This window comes from Malus domestica, chromosome 01 (assembly GCF_042453785.1).
Source record: "Malus domestica chromosome 01, GDT2T_hap1".
Taxonomy (NCBI): domain Eukaryota; kingdom Viridiplantae; phylum Streptophyta; class Magnoliopsida; order Rosales; family Rosaceae; genus Malus; species Malus domestica.
Genome location: NC_091661.1, coordinates 29,612,530 through 29,628,112, shown reverse-complemented (window position 1 = coordinate 29,628,112; position 15,583 = coordinate 29,612,530). Strand labels below are relative to the sequence as shown.

The following is a 15,583-nucleotide window of genomic DNA, read 5'->3' as shown; positions in this document are numbered from 1 at the left end:
CTCATCTTCTTCCCCTTTCTCACTCTCTCTCCGACTCTTTTCTATCTCTATTTGGTAGGACTTGGTTCCAATTTTGGGCAACCGAAGGCCGGAAAATGATAGTGTGGGCGTGGTGGGTAGGCAATTGAAGCTAGCACCCATCGAAGAACGTAGAGAGTTGAAGGATCCAGATGGAAGGAATCCGGAGAGAATCCCAACCCATACAACTCCAGTATTGTATGCTGTAATTTCTTCCTTCCAAAACCGAGGATTCACATTATATTACTTTTTTCTTTCCTTCTAATTCACATTAACAATTTAATCGCCTGATTAATAAAAACTTATAAGACTTAAGCTTGGCTTGATATGATCAAGAAACGAAAAAGATTTCTTGAAGAAACAATGGAATGCGATGACTCGCCTATGACTTTGGGAAGATGGGAAGACCTCAATGTTGACATATTGTTGAAGATTTTTGAGTGCTTTGCCAACATCTCTGATTCATCTTCCGACATCGGAAACGTTAGCTGTAGCGCCGTTTGCAAGGAGTGGCGTTCGACGCTGTGTGATCCTCGGTTTTGGAACACGCTTGATTTGTCGACGATGAAATCGCATTTCATCAAAACCCCAGATAAACCTTACGTTTATGTTTGCAGCCGGTCCGAGATGACACCGACTCGTGTTTTGAAGATTTCTCTGAGTCTCAGCAAGATTTATAACATGCATGCACATGCAGGACAACAACTCGTCGTGCATCATGTGCATGAGGAACAGAAACGACCAAGGGTTCATGAGGTGGTACGTATGAAGAAGGGTTAGTGGCTGGAGCCAGAGTTGTGGTCTCTAACGGGCCTAACACGCTCTCCTTATCTTATCTTATAAAATTTCTGGATATCATGCTTCAACGAACTTTTGTTTGGATCTGGAATGGTATCTTCCTCGTTATCATATAGAATGTCACTGGCAGAGCCACTTGACGACTAGGAGAGGTCCGGGCCTATTCTGAAGTTTTTTCACTTTTAATTTTCTATTTGTGTGTTTTTGGTTGGATATTTTGTATTATTTGACTTATGTACTTTTCCTTCCAGCTAACTTTATTATATTTCTCTAATTAACAAAAAAAAAAAAATTGTTTTACAATAGTATTGTTATAAAATTTTCCATTCCTACAAAAATGAACTTTTCTCGCATTAGTTATATTATTTTTTCTCCAATTTCTTTCATACAGCTTAGAGGCCTCTGCTAGCTTCAATTTTTGGCTTTGACACTATAATTAGTTATTGTTATTGTAATACTCTTTCTTTTCATTTGACTTATAAATTAATGTCTCCTGAAGTGAATAGTATTACTTATCAGGCCCCGTTTGTTATGGTGTATTATCATAGACTAAACTAATATTATTTTAATCTCATTCCCACCCTTTTATTGCCTATAAAATTCAGAATATACAAAAATATCATTGACCAAAACTTGATGATTTCAATTTTCACGTGTTTTGGTCTATCTTCTCTATCTCTGTTTTCTATTTTTCTACTTTTAATATTGAAGAGTTAATTATAATTTTTTTTTATACAAGTGATATTAATTGAGAGAAATATTTTTTGTTATGATATTAATTGAGAGAAATATTTTTTGTTATTTTGATTTTAAATGTGATAATGATATCGCTTTTTATTTTTTTTAAATTTGATTTTCCGCTTCATTTTATTTTTAACTGAATTGATGCATACTCTTGTATCTCTGTGAATTATCCATGTAACACTTCCATCTATTAGATTGATAAAAAGAATTCTAAGTACGAATTTTTACACCATTTACCAATTTGTTATTCAAATCGTCAATTTAACATTTATATTTTGGACGTACCATTCACTTGATTAATTTCTCTTGCGTGAATGTGAATCAATAGACAGCATAATGAACAAAAAAAAAAGTAAGAACTTTATATAGAGGTAAATTAGAATTTAGAAGTAAGTTACTAAAAAACTAAATTAAAATAAAAATAAATTGTAGCAATGGTCTCTCAACTTTAATCAAATAAGAGCAATAGTCTCTTAACTAAAATTTCATTACCATTGGTTCCTCAACTCATCAAAATGTGTAGTTATGGTCATTTTCGTCAACTTCGTCAGAATTTTGTCAAAATGAGTTATGTTGGAATGACTATTGTTACAATTTGGGTCCTTCAATTCATCAAAACGTGTTGCTATGGTCATTTTCATCATGTTCGTCAGAATTTTGTCAAAAGGAGTTATGTTGAAAAGACCATTGCTACAATTGGGTTAAAGTTGAGGACAATTTTTCCAATTGGGTTAAAGTTGAGGGACAATTTCTCCTGTTGGATTAAAGTTGAGGGACCAATGGTAATGAATTTTTAATTGAGGGACCAATAATAATGAATTTTTAATTAATAGATCATTTTGAGTCAAAATTAAAGAACAACTGCTGCAATTTACTCTTAAAATAAAACAGAAAAATGAAAATTAGAGTTGGTGGGAGTGGTTGTGGGACCAGTGGTACGAATTAACCAAACTAAACCAATAAACAACGTTACCCCACAGCCCCCATCTGACTCCGAGTTGATAAAAATTTCATGGCCTTTTCAATCTCTCTCTCTCATCCCACTTTCTCTCTCTAAAATCCCAAAAATGTCTCTGCAACTGTGGGAAACACTGAAAGAGGCGATCGCGGCCTACACAGGCCTCTCTCCGACGACCTTCTTCACTATGCTAGCTGTGCTTGTGGCCATCTATCATGTGGCGTCGGGGTTGTTTGGGTCGTCCGACAACCACCAGCGGGCCAGGAGCTCGGAGGAGGAGATGCAGCCTCTGCCGCCTCCCGTCCAGCTCGGCGAGATCACCGAAGAAGAATTGAAGCAGTACGACGGCTCTGATTCCAAGAAGCCTCTGCTCATGGCTATCAAGGGTCAGATCTATGACGTGTCCCAGAGCAGGTACCATTTGGGTTTTTTTTTAATTGATTTATTAATTTTTATTTGGGGTTTTAGTTTTTGGGTTCTGGGTTTTTGATATTCATGCTTAAAGGTTAAATCTACGGGTGTTTTAGCTTCAAATTGTGTGAATTTTTGCTAATTTAGCTACTGCCTTGTTAATTGTATGTGCTTTTTATTTGATCAGCTACTTATTATCTGGTAATTTTAGCTTCTGGGTTTGTAATTCATGGACACTTGGTTCGTTAAAAGTTTAAAACTTTGGACATCTGGAATTTTGCGATTGTATTTATATAATTCCGGCTGCTAAGATCATGGAAATTCTGTAGAATTATATCAACAAGTTGTGTAATCAGGGATTGAAGTTTTATGTGGCCTGGTAGTTACTATCTGTGTGATGTCCTTTGGTTGAAGTTAGAATTTAAGATTATCAGTCATCTGCTAGCATGCTTATGTTGAATCTTATGATCTTAACAATGTGATTTTTATTACTTACAAATTACGATGGGTTTGATCAAAAGTAATATCTACCAAGATCATCGTTTATTTCCGAGGAGTGTTGGCTTAAGGGATGAAGGATTCTGTCCACGCAAATTAGAAGTGTTTGGAATTGTTTCTTGTGCAAAATTTGTACATTTTGCAGCTCTTTCTGTACATGCTTTCGTTTTGAAGCTGGTTTTTGCAGAGTTGTATTCGTAGTTCCTAAAAGTGCGAACAATTAGTGAACCGGTCTCAGAAAGTTCTTGCGGGTAAAAAACATGTTTCCTCCAAACCAACTTGTTTAGTGAGATCAGACGGCGTTGATATAAGTGATGTGAAACAAATAGTTCCATAGCTTAACCATCCATGTTTTATAAGTGATGTGAAACAAATAGTTCCATAGCTGCTCGTATTACTTGGCCTGTGCTGTCTTCTTTTCATGGATCTGAATTTGTTTATTTTTTAACCATTTTTGCAGGATGTTTTATGGACCTGGTGGGCCTTACGCACTGTTCGCGGGGAAAGATGCTAGCAGAGCTCTTGCAAAAATGTCGTTTGAAGACAAAGATCTGACTGGTGATATCTCTGGTCTTGGTCCATTCGAACTCGAGGCCTTGCAGGACTGGGAATACAAGTTCATGAGCAAGTATGTCAAGGTCGGATCTATTAAGAGCACCGCTCCTGCAACTGAAGGAGAATCCACTGGCGAAACTGCTAAAGCCATCGATCAAGATGCTGCTAAGCCTGCTGAAGATATTCCATCCGATAGTCCAGCTGTTAAATCCGAGGAAACCTCATCTAGTGCTGAAGCTAAGCAAGAGTAATTGCAAAGCCGAAACCATTTCTGCGGAGGTACTAAAGATGTTGGGGTTTGGCTGGTGCATGTTTGGTGAATCTTGTGCACACACATAAGTTACTACTTTCATAGCCTAGGATAATCCTGTTATAATCATACCTTCGTGGATGCTTAGTTTGTGGTGTAATAAATCAGCAATGTTCGACTTCTGTGAGTACTTTGTGCGGTTAAGGAATTATATACAGATGATTCGTACATGCGGAACACTCTTTTTGGGTCCGTAACAATTTCTTTTTCCAGCACATAGGCTGCTATTTTTCTGCCTTTCTGCCCCAATACTTCCGCTGGGGGAAGATGGAGGGAAACTTGTGTGTGGGGGGGGGGGTTGCTCAAGCACGTCATCCGTAGGGCATTTCTTATAAAAGCATGGAAACTCATTATATTCTCGTAGGGCATTTCTTATAAAAGCAAGGAAACTCATTATATTCTAGTTCATCCGACCCCTAGCGGTGTCTTTGTTTAACAGATTTTCTAGTCAGATAGTTTTGCCGAATATCTTCTTGAGACATAGGCCTGTTTGCCGGAGGAATTTGGCTGCCCGCATTTCACATCATATCAAGTAAATTGAGATGAAATTAGATGGTTAAAGTTTCAGAACATCTCCAACACGGGCAGTCACTTCACAATGCTACATAATTGTAAACAATCAAAGACTTTCAATCAAAGATTGTTGTTGTCACTCTAGCACCTTGTCCCTTTGAGGACAGCTTCTTTCTCCTGCAGTGCCACATCTCGAACGTACAACGCATTACCTACCGGCACGACAAGCAACCATATGCACATTATCTTCTTCTCAAGGTCCCGTCTTTCGCATCGCTCTGGAACATAGAGTCTAATCACGATTAGATGTGGATTTCGATGTCCTAAGGTACGATAAACATGTCATGCACCTATTGTTTTGAAGTTCCCTACTTTTCGTGGCACTCGAAAATCAGTGTCCCCGTTGGAGCAGCCATAAGCCACTTCAATCAAAATTTTGTCTTTTTGATCTTCAATCTGAGGACAGATTTGTTCATATTTTTCGTTGTGCAGGCCTTTTCTTTCTAGCTCTTGATGGACTTCAAATTCGTACTCTCTTTTCCACTAAAAAACAAATATTACCAATTCAGGATAGTAATCGAAACTTAAAACTATTATTCACGTTGTTTATATGATTCCAGAATCGTATTCCTTTTATTTTTTGGAACAGTATCCTATCCGAATCCTATTTGTTGGATCAGTTCATCCTATTTGTTCATCAATCATTCTGCGATCATAAATTATTTTAAATATTGTTTAAAATTGAACACAAATAGTACATAACGAAAATTGACCACACAATGTACGATGAACGGCTAAAATAAATTGATCTCTAAGATTCTCACAAAGAAGATCCGGTGAGAATTTTCATCCTTATTTATTGGGAAAGGGATATTCTTCAGATCTCGTCCACCAAATTCATCAATATGGACTCTAAAAATTTAATCAAACGATTAAAATTATTATAATTTTTAAAGAAAACCCCTGCTTTTAGCTGTCAGATTAAATTTGAAAGGTTTGAATATGTGAATTTGATGAATTTTGTAGAATGAATCGGGAAAGGGTCCCTTTCGTATTTATTGGACCACAATTACCTATCACTGTCTACTGCTGGCAGTTGAATTTCTGGCCATTGACATATCTTTTCGCTGGTACTGTATGTAAAATGGTGTACTGTTTATTAAATGCCGTCGTCCTTTAGCTACCTCACTTGTATGACTTGCCTTAATAACAAGGGACTCTTGGACGTCAGCAGTTCCATATTTCTTTCATCACTTGAGACACATGTATACATGGTGATAGAGCTCTTGTTTCCTCGTAAAATCATAAAAATTTGAGAATTTTAGCGGAAAAATTTCTGGTACTGTATATTTTAATGAATTATTACATTTTTACATTAAAAAATCAATCATAATACTATTCACTTTACCCTTTATTTTATCCTTATCATTAAAACTTAAAACTTTCAAACATTTTTCATTAATTTTTCTTAAAAAATTTCCCGTAGTATGCTTAATACATACATGTCCGTCTTGATATCTTAACATCAAATAAATCAGCTAGCTTGCTTAGCATCTTAAATAGAGATAGCTAAAATAATTGTCAAATATTAATTTGATGACTTGACATGTTAGATTTTTTTTTCCTAACTTTTTTTTTTGTTATAATAATATTTGTAGGATTCATTTTTAAAAGGAATTATTTGAATTTTTTTTAAGATTTATAATTGGTATATTAATGGGTCTCACATAATAAAATAATTTGGTTTTATACAAAAAATTGACAACACATTTTCTCATATGTCAAATTTGTCAGCAAAATATTCGTATGTCAATCCACGGAGAATTGATACATCAGTAAGAGTTTTTTCATACCTTTAAATTTGATTGCGAAACATTCCATTTAGAATTTAATATCTCATTTGAAGATGGTTTTAGTTTCTTGTTTAATGTGTTGCCCTTTCTCATTAGATATATATATATATATATATATATATTTATGTTCATTTGTTTTTTTCTTTGAGCCTGAACCATGATTGGAAAATGAGTGTTCATGCATTCTCATACACACACACGTATACTAGCATTTGCTTACACACTTTGTGTATATAAACACATTTTTTTAGAAAATGAGAATGAGAGAGGGAGAGAGAGAATGTGGAGGAGTGAGAGGTTTTTTTTTTGGTTTTTTATTTTATTTTTAATGTTGGAAGTATTTTAACATTATCTGTGATTGCCCATCATTTTTTTTTTGTGTGATAGAAGATTAATTTGTCTTTTCATCATCTTTTAGTTGACAAAGAGAGTTTTATCAATTAGTAGAGATATATATATATATATATGACTGATTGATTGTTAGTTTTGGCTTCTATCTTACCAGTGGTTGCCTCATCATGTCCTTCCAAATAAAAATACAAATTGGGAAAAAAAAATAATTCATAAGGATGCCTGATCCTTCCTTATAAATAAAACCTTTGAGTTCAAACCTTCTAGCTCAAGTTTTTTAGTCATGAGAATTCATAAACTCTCTCCTATCATTTTGTTCCTTGTTGTAATTATAGCACTGGTTCATGTTTCGAGTTGCCGTCGCATCACTTGGTCCTGGCATGGCAGCGAAGATCCGGAACCAAGACTAAGAGCCAAGTTTTCGTCTCTCTTTGCGCGGCGCCTTGGTGCCGGTTCTCATTCTTCTGCAGGATTTGGATACAAGAAGATGAACGGAATAAACGTTGTTGCGCACAAAGCTGTCCCTGGTGGGCCAAATCCACTTCACAACTGAGCCAATTTTATCTCACACATCATACACTCGGTTCTTGGAAAGAACAAGAAGGAAAAGGTCGAAAATCTGCTTCCCTGCTCAAGATTTTGAAGAAATTTTCTTTCTCTTCTGTTCTTTCATTGAACCGAGCGATTAGCAGTTGAATTTGTTGCGTAATCGTGTCATAATTTTGTAAATCGAAGATGTAAAGTAGTTGATACCTTTTTCGAATATCCAGTGATTTTGTTTGCATCATACTCAATGCATATATAGATCAGAAATCAAGCTTGAGTACATCCAGTGTTTAGCTTGCACAACATGATGATCTTCGGAACTAATCAACGCAGAACCACTCTGGTGAATCACTACGTACTCAATTTTTGGATGATCGTCCGATTATGCGCTACAGAAATAGATTGGAAAACAATGAATGAATTAATGAGTCTCAAACCTTCGAATGCAGGTAAATCAAAGTTGAAAGTCACCTGATTGCCGATGCTCTTAGTCCTTATGTCGTCCACATGTTAAACTTGAAAAATTCACCACACATGAAGGGGCGTGCTGAGGATGAATCCCACATTAATAAGAAGAGGGACCTTGCATGAACTTATAAGAGGTTGTGTTACTTCCCATATTGCCAATTCGTTTTACAGTTAATTAGAATTAGATGTCTCATTTTAGATTTTTCTAAATTAAACATCTGTTACCTTTCAACTTTTGATTAAAGTACTTTTACTTTTAATTAAACTTTATATTCCATGTATATTCTTAATTTAAGTACTTTATAAATTCTTTTAAATCCATTTCTATGTAAAAAAATGCACTCAATAATATTCATTAATTTATTGCTATTTTTATGGAATCTCATCCCTTCCTCAATTTAAGGATTCAATTATATCTACTGGGGTTCAAGATTAATTGGATGAAATATAGTTTTTCCAATTTCCAACTCAACATTTTGTATAGATTATAAAAAAACAATAGTTCGTTTATAATTAAAATTGAGATGTAGACTAGACTACCTAATTTCAGGCAACTGAAAATAAATTTGAATTTTTTAACAACTACTTAGAGTAGAAACGTGAACTAAGAGTTTTCACATTTTTATATTTATTTAAAATGAGTCCTTATTCCAATAATTAATTATTAAGAGTTGACAAAATATTTTTTAGTGCAATGTTTTAATGTGAAAAGTTATCTTTTTTTTTTGGGTTACACAACTTACACAAAACATACCATAAGTTTTGTACATACCAAAATAAGGATAATACAACGTACTAATAACTTGGTACATACTAAATAAAGAATTGCATAACGTACCAAAAGCAATATTTTATAACGTACCAAAATACTAATACGTACCCAGATTAAATTTATATAACGTACCAATAATGTACCAAATGATTGGTACGTTATATTTAATATATCTGTTTGGTACGTTATATTTAATATATGTGCATGTTATATTTCATAATTGTATGTTAATAGGGTGTTTATGTGTTTTTAGAATTTAAAACAACAAATTATTTGAATAAGAAAAATTCATTTTGAACGAATTATGATAAGATAAGATAGGAAGTTTGTGGTGATTTTAGAATATTTGTGATATTATTTTCTGAACTAGTTAGTTAATTAAATACAATAAAAATCATAATTTTTAATTAAAAATTAGTAGAAGAATGTTTGATCAAAAGTTTAAAAGTTATAGATGTTTGATTAAAAAAAATTCAAATTTGAGGCATCTATATCAAAATGCCCCTTGGTTTTATGGTGGAACCTCAATTTCTTTAAGAAAAACCATCACAAGACTTTTATCGACGGATACACTTTCGCCATCAAATTACATGATCAATTTTCTTCCCTCAAGTTTGGTCAAGATTCCGAACTTCATGCCGCCGGCCTCGTAATTTCAAACCACTCCTTTTTTTTTTTCTTGGTCAATCCATGCAAGTATTCATGCACCCTGAATAATACCACTGTGTTTAGTCGACTGCACATGTTGATTAAGAAAATGTACGAGACATTTTATAACAGGGATTAGGTCAAATCTCATACATGAGCAAACAAATAAAAAATGTCAGTTGACTGCTGGAGCGATCTCAGTGTCATTATTTTGTTTTATAATGTTAGTTTTCTGGAGCAGCCTGCTTGCTGACATATGAATTTGTCTGTAACGTTATAGTAAGCAAGCCTCTTTTTTTTTTCAAATTTATGCTGCAAATGCAATGCATGAATCTTACAAAGTGGTCGAAATTCATCGTTTGTACTTAAAATGATGCAATCGTAGCAACAAAAAGTCCGAATGGATCGACAATTTTAACATCTCAGTCCCATAAATTCCTCCTAGAAACAAAGTATAGCCATCAAGGCATCTGGAAAAAAAAAAAGGATTATGTTTGGTTGCTTCTCGGCCTGAATTCTACAGTTTACACTAGTTGCTTAATTATATCAATTCCTGAAACAAGGGTAAGGCTGCGTATGATAAACAATTTTACCCGATCCCCGCAAAGTGGGGTGCCTTGTTGGTTTGAGGTCGCCTTTTTAGTGATCTAGTGCCATGTCAACAATTCCAGCCATTTCAATTTTTAATAACAAAGTTGTAGCTTGGAGGATAAGTCAACTGTGCTTGTTAACAAAGGAGCTACACATGGTGGCCAGCTTACATTGCAGAAACCGACTTCCTACGAAAGTCAACTTTTGTCATTTGGGATAAACGTGTGGAAGTACACGTAACAGCACAATACCGATTTCGATTCCGAATTTTGACTTGGTAGCTGTTTTAAATTTATGCGTTTTCGGAATATTTTCGGCACTGCAGGCAGCCTGCAGGCAAATGCCAGCTCCTTTATTAATAGAGCAGTTCAAAGGACATGTTGACAAAAATCAAGAACACAAACAAAGTATATTTCTCTTCTGCTTTTCTTATCAGACAAATCATGAAGGCTCAAAAGCACGTAATCCCAATTTTAGTTGTCATTTGCTTGTTAGCAGTGATTCAAATTTGCGGCTGTCGACCGATAATTAGTACTACTCAAGCTTCAAATGGAGATACAGAACAGAAGTTAAGAGACAGCAAGTATTTTCCTATGTTCCTAAGATCTATGGAGTCGATGATGAAGAATAAGATCAGCCCGATCCATGCAGTTTCGCGTCGACATGTTCCTGCAGGACCAAATCCGCTTCACAATTAACTTTATGGCACCAATCTGCTTTCACTTGATAGCAGATCAGATATTTGCTCATAATACAGATTAGTTTTGATTCGGAGTTGGATTGTATAATGTCTTACTTTCTATTATTTTGTATTATAATGTATAATACATAATTTTGGACATTCCAAGTTTTCTGTTACCGAAATCAATTACACGAGAGTAGCAGAATTTTGCAAATACACGGTGGTTCATGTGCAAAAGTTACTATAAATTGTTTTTTTTCGCAAAAGCAGACAAGGAGGAACATCATTGCCCTGCGTGATAGGGGAAAGTGTAGTTGTTACTCTTGGATTCTTGGAGGCTATTACATGTTGGTAATTGTTAGTTTTCAACACTTGCAAAGTTGCCATGCTCTTACAAACCCAAAATTAATACCCAACTCTTGTTTTTGTATGCTATTTCTTGCAAGTTTCTGTGCAAACATTACACGACCCGTTATATGTAAGTAATTATTTTTACTTGCAAATTATGTTCAATCTGTGGTTCAATCTGCTTCGCTGATCCATAGTTACGTGATAGTTCCAATGTTTACGGGGAAAAAATTCAGAAAATATAACGTCTACAAGCATCACACTGACAATTACTGAGCCAGTTGAGCCCGCAATTTTTTTCCAGAAGCTCATGAAGTTGAAGAAACCCCCTGTGGCTGTTGGGGTATGTAACATTCTAGCTACGCAGCATATGCTCCGGTTCTGCTATGCTTCCCACAAGTTTTGCGCGTCCTTGACTCTTTCACTCTTTGACATTGACATTATTATTGATAAAATGAAAAAACAACAAAAAATAAGTTGTTGCATATTAAAGCTTAACAATCCTACAGACATACTTAAAAACACACATTGAGCAGGGTGCACCCTTCACTCGTTTCAATTTGTGTTCGATACATTTCACATCTTCTTGAGCTGATGTTCAATTGCATTTCGCTTCGTGAAGACTCAATTTATAGACAAAATTTGCAAACTAAATGATGTTTCACCAATAGAAATGAGCACATTTATCAACGCTTAAGTAATAATCCAATCATCAATTTCCATGTCATTTAGTCACCAAAATTGTAACTGAGCTGTTAAAAATAGTCACCAAGAGGACTTGGAACATAGGTCCGTACTCGTTCACAGCTCCTTGTGCTCCAAAATATAGCTAGTTTATTTTCATTTGCTTGTTGATCACAGACAGACACAAAGCATGACGATCAATCTGTTTCAATGGCTCTTTTAAACACATGAAAACCGAATGATCAAGTTGTCATGTACCAATTAGCTAGCTAGGGCAAATAGCTTTTCAAAAATTCAACCCGCAGTAGTTTCACAGACTTACATATATACAACCTAGCTAAATCTCTGGTTTCGGTTTGGGTTACAATTGTATGTTAATGCAATGCAACAGAAACATTATTTTTCACCTTCCAAACTGAGTCATGCATATTGCAAGAATACTCATTCCTTTTGCATTCTTCAAGACCAGAATCTGCCTTTATATGACCTGATAGAGTTGCTTAATTAGTGATATCTAACTATTCTCCGATCTGTGCATTTCGTATCTATTTATCAAAAGGTTTATGTTTATGGTTTTCTTTTACTTGTCTCTGTTTCCCTTCTCTTTTTTGTATGGTTGTCCTTTGCTTAACGTTTACATTTCATCATGTTTTTCTTTTGCATTTTTATAGATGTCGTTCAACCGTGATAAGTGTGAATATATAGCAACTAATAAGGAAGAGCTCGACAAACACGAAGGACTACAACATGTCCAAGCGGAACACTACCTCTGCTATTTATGCCACAAAGAATTTCTGCTCAAGAATGGAGTTATAAAGCACGCGGAAGATAAACATAAGAAAGAGCTCGATGGCCAGTTCTTTTGCATGAGCTGCTGGAATTTATATTATAATAAAAAGGATGATAAGGAGCAGCACAATTGCTCTCAAGAACACGGGGCAAGAACTAAGCCCTAGTGTCAATCTATACCTTAATCGTAGATTTAAGCTTGATAAGTGGTTTTTTACTTTACTTTTATGAATTTCCAATTGTTGCTTCAGGTAACATTTTCATATAGATAACTAAGTTTATTTCTTTTACTTAATTTCTTTGTTATTATACATTCAAATTATCGAATTATAAATCACAATCAATCAACCTGAAGTACAATAACACCGGATCTTTAATCAAGAAAACGAAATACGATAGCAACATTTACAAATATAAAAGTATCAAGCAACAAAAAGCTCACTTATCACCGAATTTCAACTTGATTCCCCGCGTTGCTGATCACAACAATATTAAAGAATTTTTTGGCTGCAAAATCCTAATTACTAAGTAATAGTATCCGCTAAGAAAGAAGCAAAATAGATCGCACGGGATTCAGCTCAAGGTCAAGTCCAGATTCGACTCCCTGGCGGTTGCAATGTGCTGCAAACCATCTGTTCTATTTTGGTGGAGTCATATGTACTTATTTATTTATATTTTATACCCAATATAAAAAAATTAGCACAAATGTTTTAGTAATTTCTTTAAGAAAAACAATTGTTTTTTCAAACATCCATAGGAGTTTGAGAGTGATAACTAAGTGTCTAATGGACTTTACGACTGTTGAATTTGACTTTACCATGCTTATCTAAAACTTGCGAGCCTTGAATTTCGCTTGAAAAACGAGTGTCCAAAAAAATGAAATTTGGGCGTCTCGAGTAAATTCATAAAAAGTAAAAGAATAGTATTCTCTAAGGTTTAATGAATTATTTTGGGTGCCAAGAAAATTGTGTGAGCAAATTAGGTGTCCAAAAAACAAGAATGTTCATAGACACTTGAATGTACACATAACCACTTATAGAAAAATCGAAAATTTGAGCCTTTCAAATCCATACGTTATTACGTAGAAATTTACAGGTCGTGCATCACTGATAACTGCTGGCAACATGATTCAAACCTTGGTGGGGCAACACACAAAATATGACCTAACTAAGTGAAAACATGAGAATTAGGAGCCTCACACACTTTTCATGGTATGCAAAAATAATGCAAGGGAAAATATAATCCTAAGGAGAGCAAAGCACAAGAAACGAAAATACGTAAAACAATAAACCATAACAAATCCTAATCCTTATAGAATACCATTTTGTCTCTAATCCTTATAATCCTTGTAGTTCTATTCCCTTAGTTTATTTTGGAGTACACGCAGTGATGTATAAATAAGGACTTTTAATCAATTATTTTACATATTCAACAACAATAAAAGAAGTTCTGTACCCTTCAATTTATCTTCTGCAAGAACATCTTCACAGTTCTGAAATCATGGGATCAGGTGTGTTTTCTCTTCATATTTCCCCTTACTTCGTACATTTATTTACCTTGTTATGATCATGACATCATAGTTTTAATCTTTTCTTTTCCAATCAAGTTTTAGATATTAAATATCAGTATTTAGGGTTAGATTCTTCTAAATCTGCTAAACTCTTTTAGTCGTTTGCTGTCTGTGATTTGCCAGACGAGATTAATATATACTATATATTTGTATCTTCTATATAAATGTCTGCAATTTTATGTGTTTAACATAACCATGGTTTCTCTTATTGATTTTGTTTAATTTTTTTTCTTTCTCAGATTGGGCATCTCTTCCTAACTATCTTTTGGAATCAATTTTAGAGAATTTAGTGTCACGATTAGAATATATTCGATTCAGTGCTGTTTGTATGTCATGGTATTGCATAGCAAAAGATAATAAAAGAAAATTTGACGAGATTTCAAGTTGTCATAATCCTCCACTACTCTTGATTCAAACTGCCATTAAAACTGCCAAAAAACGTGATTGGAATATATACCACCCCATCGAAGATAGAGTCCTTGGTCTGCAACTAAATTTTTCGAAGAAGCGATTCTGTGGTTCTTCAAAAGGATGGTTAATAGCTATGAATATGGGTTTGGTAGTAACCCTTATAAATCCCTTTTTATGGATCAAAGGGAGGAAAAAAAGACAAGATTCCATCATCAATCTCCCTCCACTCACTCGTCCGCAAGAAAGAGTGCCTGTTCAGATAACCTGTACTTTTGTGATTAAGGCGACAATTTCCGCAGACCCAATATTAGATGTCGATAAATGTATTGTTGTACATTGATGAAGGATCCGGTATCCAATTCCAAGATGTTGTTCATGTTGGAGATAAGTTTTATGCTGTCGAAGAACTGGGAAGACTTTCTTCTTTTGAGATTACTACTCACTCCATCTCCAGTAAACAATTGGTTGCCGGCAATACCATGGTATTCGATGAGGTAATAAAGGCGTATATCGTGGTTTTAAATGATAACGAATTGTGGATGGTTCAAAGGGGTTTTGAATTTAATACTGGTCGTGTCACAACGTTAGTTAAGATATTTAAATTGAATTTTGATAAGTGTGAGTGGGTTGAGACAAAAACCCTAGGTGATCTTGCTTTCTTTTTGGGTGATAACTTTTCCATATCTGTTAAGGCTTCCAATTTTCCAGGATGTATGCCAAATTGTATATACTTCAACTATGATTATGATCGTATCAACAGTTACCCAAAAAACCGCTTAAGTGATGATTATTGCGTTTATAAAGTTGACAGTCGAAGCTTTTCGCAGCCTTATACCCGAGAGGCGAAGAAACTTTTAGAAAAGACCATGCAACCTTCATTTTGGGTCGTGCCTACTTTGCAGTTGTAAATAAGTTATATTTCTTCATCTGTATTCTTTACTTTTATGCATATTGTATCCTTTTTTTGTTTTAACAATGGAAGCTCAATGGAGATATTAGTATATGTTACAAAATTTCCATTTTTTTTTCTTGTTAAGAGACGATGTTCACTATCTAAAGCAGAGT

The 15,583-nt window shown here is 34.6% G+C and overlaps 2 protein-coding genes and 3 long non-coding RNA genes across 5 annotated transcripts; all 5 read left to right on the top strand.

The window, feature by feature from the left end:
• Positions 1–381: 381 nt before the first annotated feature.
• Positions 382–798, top strand: LOC103441342 (F-box/LRR-repeat protein At3g48880-like). Its single transcript, XM_008380025.1, has one exon. The coding sequence runs from the start codon at positions 382–384 to the stop codon at positions 796–798; it is 417 nt and encodes a 138-aa protein (XP_008378247.1).
• Positions 799–2,546: 1,748 nt separating this feature from the next.
• LOC103440517 (membrane steroid-binding protein 1-like) lies at positions 2,547–4,492 on the top strand. The gene is made up of 2 exons (XM_008379217.4): positions 2,547–2,932; positions 3,888–4,492. Exons 1-2 carry the CDS (start codon positions 2,628–2,630, stop codon positions 4,231–4,233), a joined length of 651 nt encoding a protein of 216 aa, XP_008377439.1. The 5' UTR covers positions 2,547–2,627; the 3' UTR covers positions 4,234–4,492.
• Positions 4,493–7,762: 3,270 nt separating this feature from the next.
• LOC114825340 (uncharacterized) lies at positions 7,763–8,403 on the top strand. Its single transcript, XR_003773988.2, has 2 exons — positions 7,763–7,898; positions 8,005–8,403. It is a non-coding gene; the product is annotated as an uncharacterized lncRNA (long non-coding RNA).
• Positions 8,404–12,266: 3,863 nt separating this feature from the next.
• On the top strand, positions 12,267–12,832 carry LOC139196148 (uncharacterized). The gene is made up of 2 exons (XR_011581115.1): positions 12,267–12,307; positions 12,420–12,832. It is a non-coding gene; the product is annotated as an uncharacterized lncRNA (long non-coding RNA).
• Positions 12,833–13,864: 1,032 nt separating this feature from the next.
• LOC139196145 (uncharacterized) lies at positions 13,865–15,540 on the top strand. The gene is made up of 2 exons (XR_011581114.1): positions 13,865–14,047; positions 14,347–15,540. It is a non-coding gene; the product is annotated as an uncharacterized lncRNA (long non-coding RNA).
• Positions 15,541–15,583: the final 43 nt, after the last annotated feature.